We start from the raw sequence: 15,277 nt of genomic DNA, 5'->3' as shown, positions 1-15,277 counted from the left end.
GATGTTTGACAGCAACTGTTGCACTGCAGCCGCCTCCTCCTCCTCCTCCTCCTCCTCCTCCTGGAGCAGCTCTCTGGATCCTAGACTGCTGTCTCCCCCTATTGACCACATGGGGGAACTGCAGGTAAAGACCCAGAGTGGATGAAGAAACTCAGAAACACATGAAAATAGTTTTAAGAGACAGAATAAAAGTGTATGACTGTTTTATTTTCATTATAAATGTCAGAAATAACAAAGTTTCTAACAAGTGTTCTTGGAAAGTTTTTTGTACTTGTGCTGCTTTTTGCAATAAATGTTATTATGTTAATATTCTCTTAGTGTTTTCCTTCATAATAATAGCATATAAATAACTATATTCCATATGTCTGATTTAATGTTTCTTCCCTCATTCAGTCTCGTGAATATTTGTAGGAAAATCCATCCAATTAAACTGCACATATTCTGGCTGGTGGGCAGTGTGTGTATGTTTGAGAGAAAGTGTCCTGTGTGTGTTTAGGAGGGGGAAAATGGGATCAGATTCCTTCACTTTGGCGTCACAGGCTGTCGCCCAATCAGGTTGGGCTTTCCTGTGGCTTCTTATAAAGCCCGCAGCGAGACGTTTTCAGTTCAAAGCACTCACGCGTTCTGGGGATTGTACTTGGAGACCAAGAGGAGCACTTTACCGTTTCATCCTGCAGAGTTGAAAGCAGACTCTAAACAGCTGGCTTGTTTGTTTTTTGCCTTTTCAAGTGCGGATTCGTTTGCAGAAAACGCACTCATCCTCGGGGAGACTCGTGCGTAAAATACGCTCCAAATCGGTTTTACGCACCGGAGCAAAAGAAGATAATCAGCATTTTTTTTCTTTTCTTTCTGTGCGCTTCTTTCTCCCAGTTGAAAGACTTTACTAATCCTGGCAAAGGTAAAGTCCATTTAGAGACTTTTCCTCTCGCGAGAAAGCAGAAAGATATTTCCAATTTCACGCGTAATTTGGCACCAAACAGTTTTTCGTATGAATCTCCTCGACCCTTACCTGAAGATGACGGAGGAACAAGACAAGTGTCTCTCTGACGCCCCGAGCCCGAGCATGTCCGAGGACTCCGCGGGCTCTCCGTGCCCGTCCGGCTCGGGCTCCGACACCGAGAACACCCGGCCGTCGGAGAACGGGCTGCTCGGTGTGGACGGAGAGTTCAAGAAGGACGAGGACGATAAGTTTCCCGCTTGCATCCGCGAGGCAGTGTCCCAGGTGCTCAAGGGCTACGACTGGACCCTGGTGCCCATGCCGGTGCGCGTTAACGGATCTTCTAAGAACAAGCCTCACGTTAAGAGGCCGATGAATGCCTTCATGGTGTGGGCGCAGGCGGCGCGGAGGAAGCTGGCGGATCAGTACCCACACCTGCATAACGCGGAGCTCAGCAAAACTCTGGGGAAACTCTGGAGGTGAGTGGGAATGCAGCTTTTACGCACAGATTGCTCTGATTTTTAGCTTTTACGCACAAATTGGTCTGATTTTTAGCTTTTACGCACAAATTGGTCTGATTTTTAACTTTTACGCACACATGTATCTTTTTTTTATTTATTTTTTTAGCTTTTATGCAACAAATTGGGATGCAATGAGTGATTTATTCATTTTACCTATTTGTGTTTTGCACATTTACACTTTTTCCTCTCTGCAAACAAAGTCAGCTGCATGATTTTTTCATCATTTGCATGGTAATTTATTGGAGTGGAGCATTTACAGTGATGTAGCGTCAATAATATAAGTGAATTAATAATCCTTTTTACGCGCAGACTCCTCAACGAAGGGGAGAAGCGGCCGTTTGTGGAGGAGGCGGAGCGGCTCCGGGTGCAGCACAAGAAGGATCACCCGGACTACAAGTACCAGCCCCGGCGGAGGAAGTCTGTGAAGAACGGGCAGAGCGAGTCAGAGGACGGCAGCGAGCAGACGCACATTTCCCCCAACGCCATCTTCAAAGCGCTGCAGCAGGCAGACTCCCCGGCCTCCAGCATGGGGGAGGTGCACTCTCCGGGGGAGCACTCAGGTGAGGAGAAGGAGAAAAAAGAGTTTTCAGTCTCTGAAACAGGCAGATATTTATTTTATTCATCCCAGATCACTTCTTATCATCTTTTATTACAGAATTAATTATTCATTCCTTTATTTCAACCCTGCTGATTTGCTAAAAAAAGCCCTGCATTTAAAATAAAATGGATTTTTTAAAGATAAAAACCTAATCTGTATCTATTTTCTTGCCTCCCAGGCTCCCAGGGGCCTCCGACTCCCCCCACCACCCCAAAGACTGACGTCAGCTCCGGGAAGATGGACCTGAAGCGTGAGGGGGGGCTCCGCTCGCTGCCCGAGGGCCCCGCCGGCCGCCAGCTCAACATCGACTTCCGCGACGTGGACATCGGCGAGCTGAGCAGCGACGTCATCTCCCACATCGAGACCTTCGACGTCAACGAGTTCGACCAGTACCTCCCCCCCAACGGCCACCCGGGGGCCCCCGGCGGCCCCGGGGCCAACGCCGCCGCCGCCGCCGTCACCTACACCGGCAGCTACAGCATCAGCAGCGGGGCCCCGGTCAGCCCGCAGCCAGGGGCCGCCTGGCTGGCCAAGAACCAGAACCAGAACCAGCAGAACCAGCACTCTCTGACCCCCCTGGGGACTGGGGGAGGGTCAGAGGGGCCTCAGGGGGCCCAACACAGGACCCAGATCAAGACGGAGCAGCTGAGCCCGAGCCACTACCCGGAGCAGCAGGGGTCCCCCCAACACGTCACCTACAGCCCCTTCAACCTGCAGCACTACAGCCCCCCCCCCCTCCTCCTACCCGGCCCGGCAGCAGTACGAGTACCCGGACCACCAGGGGGGCCCCGCCACCGCCACCAACGGCTCCTACTACAGCCACGGGGGGGCGGGGCAAGGCTCGGGGCTGTACTCGACTTTCAGCTACATGGGCAGCCCCAGCAGCCAGAGGCCCCTGTACACCCCCATCGCCGACACCGCGGGGGTCCCGTCCATCCCCCAGAGCGGCCCCGGGCACTGGGAGCCGGCTCCGGTCTACACCCAGCTCACCAGACCCTGAGAGCCCCGGACCACCTGGACACTTTACTGCAGGGAGAGCTCCGCCTCCAGACCCCTCCCTCACAGACACTTGAAGAAGAGGAGACTTGTGATTGGCTCACGTCGTGCCTTGCTATTGTATCTTGATAGAAACTTTATATTATATATTTTTAGAGAGATGAAGAGACTTTTAGGGAATCCTCTGTGAGGACGTATTGATTGTTGATATTTCATTGTTTTTCTTTTTTTTTGGATCATTTCTTCACACGCTGGCAGTCTGTAACCCATGTGGGGGGGGGGGGGGGGGCTTTGGGTAATTATTTGTTTCTGTAGATATATAAAACAAAAAGCTTTATATTTTAAACCGTTCAGCAGCTAACCACTCATGGTAGTGCAGTATCTGGTGGAGCCGACTGATACACGATATAAAGCACTATCATCTGCATAGGTGTTGACCAAAATACGCAGATAACTTTTGATTTATTACAGAAAGTAAAGGCCACCTAATTTTTATGCTGGTTTCCAGTTTTAACCAACAAACATTTGCATTAGAATTTTATATATTTATTTATTTATGGTGTAATCAATGTGCTCTGACTTATAACCTTTAGTTTAATGGTTCCCAAAGTTTTTCTACTGGGCCCCCTTTTCTATCTCAAAAATACTATTTTTCCATCTTGTTGGTTTTTGTATTTCTAATATTTGGAGTAAAGTCAGGATCTAATTTAGCCTTTTTAAACTGTCCAATCCAATCCACTTTATTTATAGAGCACAATTTTAGCAAACACTAGGTTTCCAAAGTTCTGCACAGCAATAAATAGATAACACAATTCAAAGAGATGTAGAAAACAATAGAACAGTAAAATACAATAAGATAAAATAAATTTAAAATAAAATAAATTAAATGTATAATGTACTGCCCGCACAAAATAAAATATGCATGTGTACAAATAAATTAAATTATTTAAATTTCGCCTTGCCACGCCCCCCTTTTATCACCCTGGGGCCCCCCTAGGGGCCACGCCCCCCAGTTTGGGAACCACTGCTTTAGTTTAGAAGTCACTGTAGTAAAATACAGCGTAAAGAGTCAAATTTTCATTTTTTTTAAACCTAAAACAGCAAAGCTAAACCCTACAGCCCATAAACAGTACAACAGTATAACACTAATGTTACACGTGTTTATTTATCATTATTGACATTTTTTTTACTCTTGAGTCCAAAAATCCAGTATTGTTCAGGCCCAAATTTGCATTTTGAAACTTAACAAGAGTAGTTCTGTATATGAACATCTGAACTTTGTGTATCCAGTATCAGTCGGCTCTCGTATCTGGTTTTCTGTTCTATTTCATACACAGATTCCTTGTTTTTTCTTGTTGTTGTTGCTTGCTTTTTTCTGTGCCATTCAGCAAATATGGTTTGTATTTAATGCTTTTGATCTGTTTTTTTATGTGTCATGATGATTGGAGAAGCTATGAGGCAATACAGAGAAAAGATTGGTTTCACAACGCTGAGCTGTCACTTTGCAGCCGGACACCATCCGTGCGTCAGTCTGCAGCCGGACACCATCCGTGCCTTGGATTTATACGTTTTCTCTAACTTTTATGTCTGTCTGTGTGTGTGTGTGTGTGTGTGTGTGTGTGAGTGAGTGTGTGTCTGTGTGTGTGTGTGTGTGTGTGTGTGTGCCACAGCTGAGATTACACTTAGCGTCCAGCAGCGTGTCTCTGACAGCTACAGGAAGTCACCTTTGACCCCTCTGGATGCCCCCCCCCCCTGCAGTCTGAACCATGCTGGTGTCCTAAACACACTTTAACCCTTCACCTCTTTGGTTTAAAACTTTATTTATTTATTAGCTTTAATTTTATTTCAAAGTAATTATTTTGCATACTATTCTTATAACTAATGAATTGTCCTTTTTGCAACGTAGATGCCATATAATTTCCCCTTTTTCTTTTTTTTTTTTTTGTAAGTTTCCAACCCAGGGGGTACTTAGACAAAAAGCTGTAATCGTCTTTTTTGTTGTTTATTTATCTTATCTAAATGTTTATTTGAAGTATGTATTTGCCTTTTTGTGAGGGTCGAGGGGGGATTATCTAACTAAATGTGTACGAATTATTTGTTATTTGTGAATTTCCTTTGAGTTGGACTTTAAACTACAGCTGAAAACTGGAAAATGTCATCTCACTTACAAGGTTTTTGCAGTTTTTCTGTTTTTCTGATGATGCGATCACAGATCCTTTTCCATTTCCTCTTCTGTCGATATCAAAGATCTGATCTTCCCAAATACTCTTTTTGTTTCTTCTGTGACATTGCCATGTATTTGTACTGTCTTTAAAGAACTTTTTGTATATGTATTTGCAATAAAAAATGAAAATGCTATTAAAAACAAAGAACAGTTTGTTATTTGAATCACTGAACCAGAAGCAGCAGATCTGATTCTTGTGTTTTCGACATGCCGGAGTCAGTGAAAGGGTTAAAACTCGAGCGCCAAGAAACAGGACCAGTGTTTGTTTTCCCAGAAGCTTGTTTTTTTCTCCCTGCTTTTATTTTCTTCCTCCCTCCGTCAGCTGGAGCAGCAGGGGGTGGTGAGGCTCTGGGGGGCCTGGAGGGCCCATATAGTGCTGTAAAACTACTGAAAATAATCATTTACATAAAAAACTTTGGGGGAGAAATAAAGTGGGGTGTTTGGAAAAGATCCTGGTGGAGAAGAAGAACAGCATCAGACTTTAACCCTCTGGAGTCAACTTCCCTCTAAAGTAATGGCTTGAAACTTTACTACAGTGTTTTAATGGTGATTGTCTGAGTAAAACCAGAGATATGGTCAAATGTATTTAGTATAGAAATATAACCACATGATATCCTCATTTTACCTCTTATATGTTATATTTGCAACATGTATTCACATGAACAACATTTTAAATTCTTCAGTGAGCATGATTGTGTGTCAAAAGGAAAAAAAACAACACAGTTTTCATACACTAATTATCATTTATCACATTGTGTTTATGTGGTTTATGGAGGCGGAATGAAAAGATTCAAAAGCAGATAAAATAGCTCAAAACTACAAAGGGTTAAAACTTCAAGATTAAACTGAATATATGCTAAAAAATATTCAGTCTTCTTACTGGAGTCATATCTGTGATTCTGATTATTTCTGAGGTTTAACTCAAGCTTTTAAATATGATAATGTCCTGTGAAAAACCTCAGAACTCCAACGAGTTCTCTGTTAAACCCAGAATAGTGACTCAGGAATGGAACCCAACGATGACAAATATCAGCTTTGATTTTTACCTTTTTCTTTTTTGAGTAACACTTTTCAGTTTTTTTCTTTTTTGAGATTGCAATAAGGACTTATCCATTGGAGAAGATATCTCCACTGCCATGTTCCTAAAAATAGTTTATATAGACAAGATATATTACATAAAACATGGAAAATATGATTAGACCACCTTGTTTTCTTCAATTTCTTGTTCATTTTAATGGCTGCTACAACTAAAGGTTCATTTGTTTGGACAAATATAATGATAAGAACAAAAATAGCTGATAAGAGTTTAATTTAAGAGCTGATAACTAGACATTTAACATGGTTTCATTGATAATAACCAAATCATTATGAATAAAATCATCAAAACCAGTAAATAAAAGGTATTTACTTTAGTTTATACAGACATGATATATGATACTAGAAAATGTCCTCTGGGTAAATAGTGAAAGGGCCACTACTGCCGGTGTGTGTACACTATGATGAGATTCTTCAGAGATTTATAACAATTAATACTAGTAATGTTATGATACTATATAATATACAAGGAGCACACCTACAACAAGCATTCCTTTACAAGTATTTATTGATACAGCAACCTATGACCTTTAACCTCAACATGTGTGTGTGAAGTATGTGTATCTGGAGGAGTGTGTGTGCTTACGCGCGCATGTGTATCTGTAACTGTAATCACATCAAAGATCAAAGGCAATCAGAGCAGAGCGATCAACAGAATTAACTGACACCAACTGCCAATGACCCGGAACAGTGACAGCAGCCAGAGGTGGACAGGCTGGAATTTCTGGCCTCGAACAGAAAGCATTTTTGGCAAAACCATAATACCTATCATTGATCCGACTTCACTTTGAGCGTCCTGAGTTCTTCCTGAACGTCTACATATGATTTTTTTTTTAAGAAAAATGAAAAAATAGCTTTGTTAGAGCGATCTAAAAAAACTTTAAAATCTCACTTTTTCAGAGGCTGTTGGTGGTGTTGGTGGAGCATCTGTGCGTCCTACGCCCAAACTATAACTCTGACAGCTTTACCAGAGGATTGTGAGGGAGAAGACTCATTTTCCTACGTTTCTATGTATAAATTATTTCTGTAGAGTGGAATTTGCGGCCTGGAGCGCAGTTTTCAAATTTATTTTTTGACAGTTTTTTCTCTCCCTCTACACTCTGGCGATGATGTCACACACTGTGACACCAACATTCCGTGCAATACACACCCATTATAATCTCAGAATTTCTCCAAAAATGATCATGGTCATTGAACAGGGATTGATAAAAAACTATATGACCTATCGAAACGTGGATTAATACACCGATACACAAGACTTGTGTCTACTGTTTAAAGTTTAAATGGAGTCTCTAGGTGAAATTATGCCGGAGAAGTAGACGTTTAAAAATCTACAATGATTGTTCTTTTTCGCTCATTTTTTTCCGGCCGTCCCATTCACTTCAATGCAAAATTTTGGGCAGTTTTCGTATTCCATAGAGAAAAGTAATAGCAAACCGATCCCGATCAAACCGCACGAGGAAGAAGAAAGAATCCACAGTATAACAGTAGTGCTCGGGGCTTTTGACACTGACAACAGTCCTGCTGAACATTCGGGGAGATAAACGAGTGGAAATGTCTGAGTGTTGTAGGATTTAGACTATCCGGACCGGTGGACTAGTTCTTGGTGGACTAGTTCTTGGTTTCCCTTCAGGCCGAGCATCGTCTCCCATCAGCCATCACAACTAATTACTCAAACACAAATTGCTGCATGAACTTCTATAAGTTGTTTCTTCATAGTTTTAGGAAACATTAAATATTGAATGTATGTGATGGGTAAAGCTGTTGAGCAGCAGAGCCTCTCCTCTCCTCAGGCTCAGTGCTGCCATCCCATAAAGGTCAATGAGGGGAAACGTTGAGTGATGTCACGCTGCCGGGGGACCAAACACCATTTTCCTAAGATGTGGATTATGTGTTAGGCGACACAATGTTTTCATACTCATTGGAAGCAGCTTTTGAACACTCTATTTCTGGAGCCTGAGGAGCCAATGAGTGAGTTACAAATGGAGCCAAGACTCACTTTGTAGCGGCTGAATGCTGATGGACTCACAGCTCCGTCTACCACGACTTACTGGGATAAAAAGGTTTGGGGTTATCACAGACATCGGATAATAGAAACACAGTTTGACAACTAGTATTGTCGAGAGTATTTCTATCACTGATATGATACAACATGGTCACATACATCAGATACTTTAAAACCAGTCAAGTCTCTCTTCAAGAGAACACTTAGCTATACATTAGAAAACTGTAGTTAGTCAGTAAGTACTGTATTTCCTCAATTTAAAGCCGGGCCCCTATTAATGAGCGGCCTCATTTAGTAACCAGGTGTAAAAACAGTGTTTAGTAAATAAAAGCCGGCCTCTTTTATAAGCCAGGTGTCTTAGCTGTGTTAAAGTCTGTCCCCCATCGATATGTGTCCCCCTTACCTTAACCTGCACCACCCTGACCCCTGACCCCTGACCCCAACCAGTCCTCCTTTAAGTTGTTAACATGAGCCCAAGTTTACCCGAACCCCAAACAGTTCTCTCTACAAGGCCTCACCTTAAATGACTAAAAAATGACACAAAATGACCTAAAAAAGACACAAAATAACCAAAAAAGACACAAAAAGACACAAAATGACCTAAAAAAGACACAAAATGACCGAAAAAAGACACAAAATGACTAAAAAAATGACACAAAATGACAAAAAAGACACAAAAGGACAAAAAAAAGACACAAAATGACCTAAAAAAGACACAAAATGACCAAAAACACACAAAGTAACTAAAAAAATGACACAAAATGACTAAAAAAAGACACAAAATGACCAAAAAAGAACCAAAAAGACACAAAATGACCAAAAAGACACAAAATGACTTAAAAAAAGACACAAAATGACCAAAAAAGACACAAAATGACCAAAAAGACACAAAATGACCAACAAAAGACACAAAATGACTAAAAAATGACACAAAATGACTAAAAAAAGACACAGAATGACTAAAATTGTTCGGCTAAACACACAAGACACAAATAAAATCACACAACACCTGTATTTAGAAGTTTGTCCCCACGAGTTAGTCCTGTAGGTAAATATGGTTGTTTCCCTGCTGTCCTAGTCATTCTCTGTAAAGTCGAGCCGTTTACACACGTTCTTCTGGGCTTTTTACTAGTTTAGACATTTTAAATCCTGTTAAAATGAACATTCAGCTGTTCATTGTTTGTTTACATCCCAGTACTTCCAATATGGCCGACATCCGGGTAACTGGCTACAATGCGCTGTGTAAAACACTCTAAAAAGTGCTGGTCAGAGGTGCTCTGATGTTCTTTTTTTAATAAAAGCCTCTTTCAAATAATAGCCTGCCCGTATTAGTAGCCGGGTCCCAAACTGATTTTTTATTAATAGAAGCCCCGGCTACTATTGGAGGAAATGCGGTATGTATAAAATGTTGGACTTGGATAGCTACCAGTTGTTTTTGGATGTTTGTCTCATTTTGAAGGTTTTGCATGGACTAGCCCCTCCACCATTACAGGATTTAATAAAGACCCCCCCCACCACCACCCTTGAGTAAAGACCAGAGCATTAGTCCAAATGTTGGCGTCTATCAGAGGAACACAGTCGCTGCCAGCTCAGATTAGAAACTGTGACAGTTACAGCACCTTTAAAAAGAGCCTTAAACAGTGAAAACAACCCAACTGTCTCTCATGGGGAACCTCTTTATCTTTTATATTCTATGTATCAATTATAGGGATTTATTTATTATAAGGATTTTATTATAGGGGTTTATTTTCTGTGTCAGATTTCTACATGTTTCATCTATTTGTCAAGATATATTGTCTGGATGTTTTGTGTACCTGCTTTAGGACAACAGGTGAGAATTAGCAACCGTGCTAACCCCGGCATAGTTATATTGATGCTTTTGCTGATATATTGACTAATCCTTAGAAGTCTTAGCATTCACATTACTTAACCCTTTGGATTTTGGGGCTATTTTGTCGGTTTTGGACTCCTTTTCATTCTGCCTGTATATAAACCACTTAAACATCTTTATCATGACGTGTTGGTATCATTGTTTTCAAGACAACCTCACCTATATGAGCTGATTATTATTTTCATTTTGACTTACTGGATCAACATTTTGAACACAAAAAACACACACAAAAACACACAAAAAAAATACAAAAAACACACTCAAAACCCACCAAAAACATAATAAAAATACAAAAAAACACACAAAAATTGAAAAAAACACATAAAAAAACACAAAGAAATTACAAAAAACACATATAAAAACACAAAGAAAGTATATTTTTTTTTAAAAACAGTAAAAACAAAAGATTGCATTACAAATGCTAAATGCACAAAGCTAAATTAGAAAAATCTGCAAAAAAAAGTAAAATCATGTTTCTACACTTGGTCGAGGTGTTTGTTTGTTTTACCTTTGCTGAAAAAGGGTTAATGCATTAAATGTGACATGGAAACTTTAGAGTTCAGCTGCCAGCAGGAAACATGCTGCTGATTTTGTGGACTCCAGAGGGTTAATGTGCATTGTCCTAATCAAATAAATAAATAATAGTAATAATAATTTTACATTTGGAGTTCTCGTGTGCCAACACATGGACCCAGCTGGATGATAGACGTGTTTACAGGCTCGTGGCACCAAAACAACAATGATACAGAAACAAGATACGGAGTGGAAGAACACGGAAGGAGGATCAAGGTTTCTGTGGGAACAAGATGAACCAGAGACAGAAGTCAGGACGGATCTTTAGAGACAGACAGAGAGAAGTCAAGAGGAAATAAAGTCTGATCTCAACACTTCCTCATTCCCACATGACAGGAGAGGCTGTTTGTCAATGACTCTAAACAGATTTGGTAACACTTTATATTAAGGTACATGTATTCAACATTAATTAGTTGCTTATAAAAATGCAAATGAGTATGATCAAGATGTCACTTTAGTATGGGGAACATATTCTAAGTAACAAAGACCTAATTTAGAGTTATTTGGACTCTATTAACACTTGTAGTTTAGTGTTTTGTTATTAGTTAAGGTAGAATACCACCTTAAGAAGTCCATACAAAGTAAAGCATATTAACCCTCTGGAGTCTCCAAAAGCACCAAAGCATCTTCATCTTTAAAAACAAAGCAGACCAAAAAAAGACACAAAATGACAACAAAAAAAAAGACACAAAATAACCAAAAAAGACACAAAAACAGACACAAAATTACAAAAAAAAGACACATAAAAGACATCAATGACCAAAGAAGACACAAAATGACTTAGAAAAAGATAGCCCAAGACTCCATAGAGTTAAAAATGCTCAGTTGTCGGATAATGAAAGAGAGAGAAGAGCAGAGAGGTTGATAAGAGAGTGAAGAACAGAAGGATAATGGTGGAGAGTGTTTGGTTGACTGGAGCCAGTAGCACATGTTCCATCTGCAGGAAGCATCAGGCTGCAGAGCTTCATGTCAGGGAAACACAGTAACAAGCTCAGGACACACAATGTTTCATATGACCAGTTACACAGAGGAGACAACAGACGAGTCACAGACAACAGACGAGTCACAGACAACAGACGAGTCACATCAGAGGCACCGAGTCGGACAAATACACCAACATCACAGCAACTTCTACACAAAACCAAAAGAGTTACAAGCTAAACGTTGTTTTACTGGTTCAGGTTCTGCTTGTTGGATGAATGAGCCCTAGTAATTTAAATTTAGGCTCCGTTTCCATGGTGATGGTCTGAACAGAAGACGCAAAAGTGGCGTCTCGTCTCACTTTTTATTCCGCGTTTAGACGCAAGTGTTTTCAGGAGGAAATCTTAAATTTGACAAATTTTTTCTTTAAATTTGTCACTTATTCCCATAAATTTGTCACATTTTTTTCTTGTAAATTTGTCCCTTTTATCTTGTAAATTTGACCATTTTTTTCTTTAAATTCGTCACTTTTTTCTTGTAAATGTGTCACTTTTTTCTCATAAATTTGTGATTTAAAAAAAAAAATTGTTTTAGTGTTAGTTTTTATTAGTTGTAGTTTCATTTTATTAGTTTTAGTTTAGTTTTTATTAGTTGTAGTTTAGTTTTTATTAGTTGTAGTTTAGTTTTTATTAGTTTTAGTGTTAGTTTTTATTAGTTGTAGTTTAGTTTTTATTAGTTTTAGTTTGGTTTTTATTAGTTGTAGTTTAGTTTTTATTAGTTTTAGTTTAGTTTTTATTAGTTGTAGTTTAGTTTTTATTAGTTGTAGTTTAGTTTTTATTAGTTGTAGTTGTTTTGTAATGGGGTATTTGTTGGGTCCAGATTCAATAAGGTCACAATAAATGTTTCCTTTATTTCCTTTGTCTGATCCATCTCAGCCCCAATAAGTTTATTAAGTCATAAAACCAGATAGATGAAATAGATTTCATATCAACCAAAAAGGTTTACGGATGAAAAAAGTTGACAAAGAGGAAAACGAAGGACATTTACACTATAATTTTAGTTAGTTTTGGAACCACAAAATACAGTTTCAGTTAGTTATCGTCTTCATAAAAACTCTCGTTTGTATTTTTATATCAGTTAACGAAAATGTTCTTTCACTTCTAGTCTTTAACGTTAACTATAATACCCTTGCAGCAGACAGGACAGCAGCCCAGCCTCCTGCACTTCACATCACGTAGCTCTAATTTATAACATTGCAAACTCTTAATGAACAGTGTTTGTATCGTTACAGAATTAGCAGGACGCTGATCACGGCTGACAATGCAGGTCAGCTGGACGTGAACCAGAACTAATGAAAGAGGCATGTTGGTGTGACGTCAGAGGCTCTGAGCGACAGCAGGACCGGAGGCTGCCGGGCTGATTACCATCCGATACCTCCAGTCCTCCTCCAGCCTCCTCCAGGCTCCTACAGGCTCGGTACGGGGACAGTTAGGGAGCAGCCCATTGTTGGAGCAGCGTGATGTCGGAGAGACGGAGCGTGACGAATGCTGCTAAAACTCTAGAAATGTTTATCTCATCGATCTCTGAGCTCACTAGAGACGCAGTAATGTGGTGCAGCAAAGAAACGCAGCTCTGAAAATAAAAGGGAAGGCCATTTAGAAGAGTTCATTCCCAAAATACAATACAATCAATTTGGAAAAACATAATGCGCACATTGCTCAGCTTGGAAAACGTCACAGGAAGTACTAATCAATGAGTCATAGAGGTTCAAAAACTGAAACCCAAAGAGATCTAGTCCCTCATTTATCTTCTTCTCATCATCAGGAACTTGTTTAGAATGTAGGAAGACAGATGAATGAAAAGGAGAACGAGTAATACAGAAGCTAGTTGGACGGTAGCTTTGATAACTAGCTTGACGCGGGGTCATCCCTATGTTCCCCGCCCCGCTAACGGCTAAGCTAACAGGGTTTAACCAGAGGAGGCGGCAAAGCTGTGTCCCGAGGAGGAGAATGCAAACAAGAGTTGCTGATACCAGGTTCTGTTGGGCAGTCCCGAGGCCTGGCTGAGCGATTAGCTAAGAGCTACGTACCGACGCTTATGATTGTAGTTTTCTAACAGATCCAACATGGCTGCAGCAGACACCAAGCTCTCTTTGGGTCTAGCTGTAGACAGAGTTCTAGATAGTTTAGAGACAAAGTTTATTTTAAAAGAAGAACAACGTTCGGCTTTACACTCCTTTATCACCACCAGAAAGGAGGTTTTAGCCTTGCTGAGAAACAGGATTTGGCAAAAGCCTAATCTACCAACTAGCCCATTTAGCGGCTAAGCTAATGGGGTTTAGCCAGACCCCGGTCCTTGTGGTCGTCTTGCCATTGATCACCTTGATGGAGGACCAGATATAATTAATATATACTACTGAAGAGTGTGCATATGTGGAGTGTCCTTCTTCCTTCATATATCTTTCAGCACAAACGGCAATAATCGTTCGGCGCAATCGTGTAAACATCAGTCGTCTTCTTCCTCGTCTAATTTCTGTCTCTCGACATACGTCACCTGGTATGAATCCTTTTCATTCTGTCTTATATAAACCACTTAAAATGTGTTTACCATGCCATGTTGGTATTATTCTTTTCAGCACAACCTCACTTATATGACCAGATTATTATTTTTCATTTTGACTGACTGGATGAACATTTTGAACACAAAAAAACACACAAAAGCACGCAAAAAAATACAAAAAACCACACATAAAAACATTTTAAAAAACAAAACACACAAAAAACATTATAAAAAAACACGCAAAACAAAAAATTACAAATGCATAAAAAACACAAAATATACACATGAAAACACACACAAAATAATTAAAAAACAAACAAAAAACACCAAAAAAATTACAAAAAACACAAAAAAAAATAAACAGAAACATGAATAGGTGGTCTCCAGACTAGATCTCATTGGTGATCTAGTCTGGTGTTAGCCAGGCTAGCTAGGCTTCATCAGTGTGAGAATGAATTCCTGGTGGTGGCAGGTGGCATCATGTAGGGTAACCTCTGCCACCACTGGATGAATGTGTGAATGATTGTCTGCAGTGTAAAGCTCTTTGAGTGGTGGCAAAGACTAGAAAAGTGTTTAATAAGAGCAGTCCATTTCCTGTTTAACATCAGGCTGGTTGCATTAACTGCAGTTAGTGGATGGAGAGGAGGGACTAAATCAAAGTGGCAGGCGGTGTTAATGTGGGAAGTTTTCCCAGGAGAAAAAAAAAGAAAAAAACAATTAATATTCTAAACCAATTCCTGTGTGAGAAGCTGCCCCTCCTGAACCCACGGGTGGTCTTTCACATGCAAAATACAGCAGAAGAACAGAAGCAGGGTTAGAGAGAGAGACGGAGAGCAAAACAGACAAAGAGAGAGAATAAAAGAGAGAATATGCCGACTAACAACTCTGGAAAATGGAGGACGGTGGAAGCATGCAAGCATAAAGAGATAAACGAGAGAAAAAATGTATGTGGGAAAG

The 15,277-nt window shown here is 40.3% G+C and overlaps 1 protein-coding gene across 1 annotated transcript; it reads left to right on the top strand.

The window, feature by feature from the left end:
- Positions 1 to 602: 602 nt before the first annotated feature.
- LOC131959670 (transcription factor Sox-9-A-like) lies at positions 603 to 3,172 on the top strand. Its single transcript, XM_059324880.1, is given in 4 exon segments — positions 603 to 1,416; positions 1,768 to 2,018; positions 2,235 to 2,794; positions 2,796 to 3,172. Coding segments are annotated over 4 exon segments (1,500 nt in total). The 5' UTR covers positions 603 to 988; the 3' UTR covers positions 3,057 to 3,172.
- Positions 3,173 to 15,277: the final 12,105 nt, after the last annotated feature.

This window comes from Centropristis striata, chromosome 21 (assembly GCF_030273125.1).
Source record: "Centropristis striata isolate RG_2023a ecotype Rhode Island chromosome 21, C.striata_1.0, whole genome shotgun sequence".
In the NCBI taxonomy this organism is placed as follows: Eukaryota; Metazoa; Chordata; class Actinopteri; order Perciformes; family Serranidae; genus Centropristis; species Centropristis striata.
The sequence above is the reverse complement of the archived record's forward strand: the minus strand, read 5'-3'. Positions and strand labels throughout refer to the sequence as shown.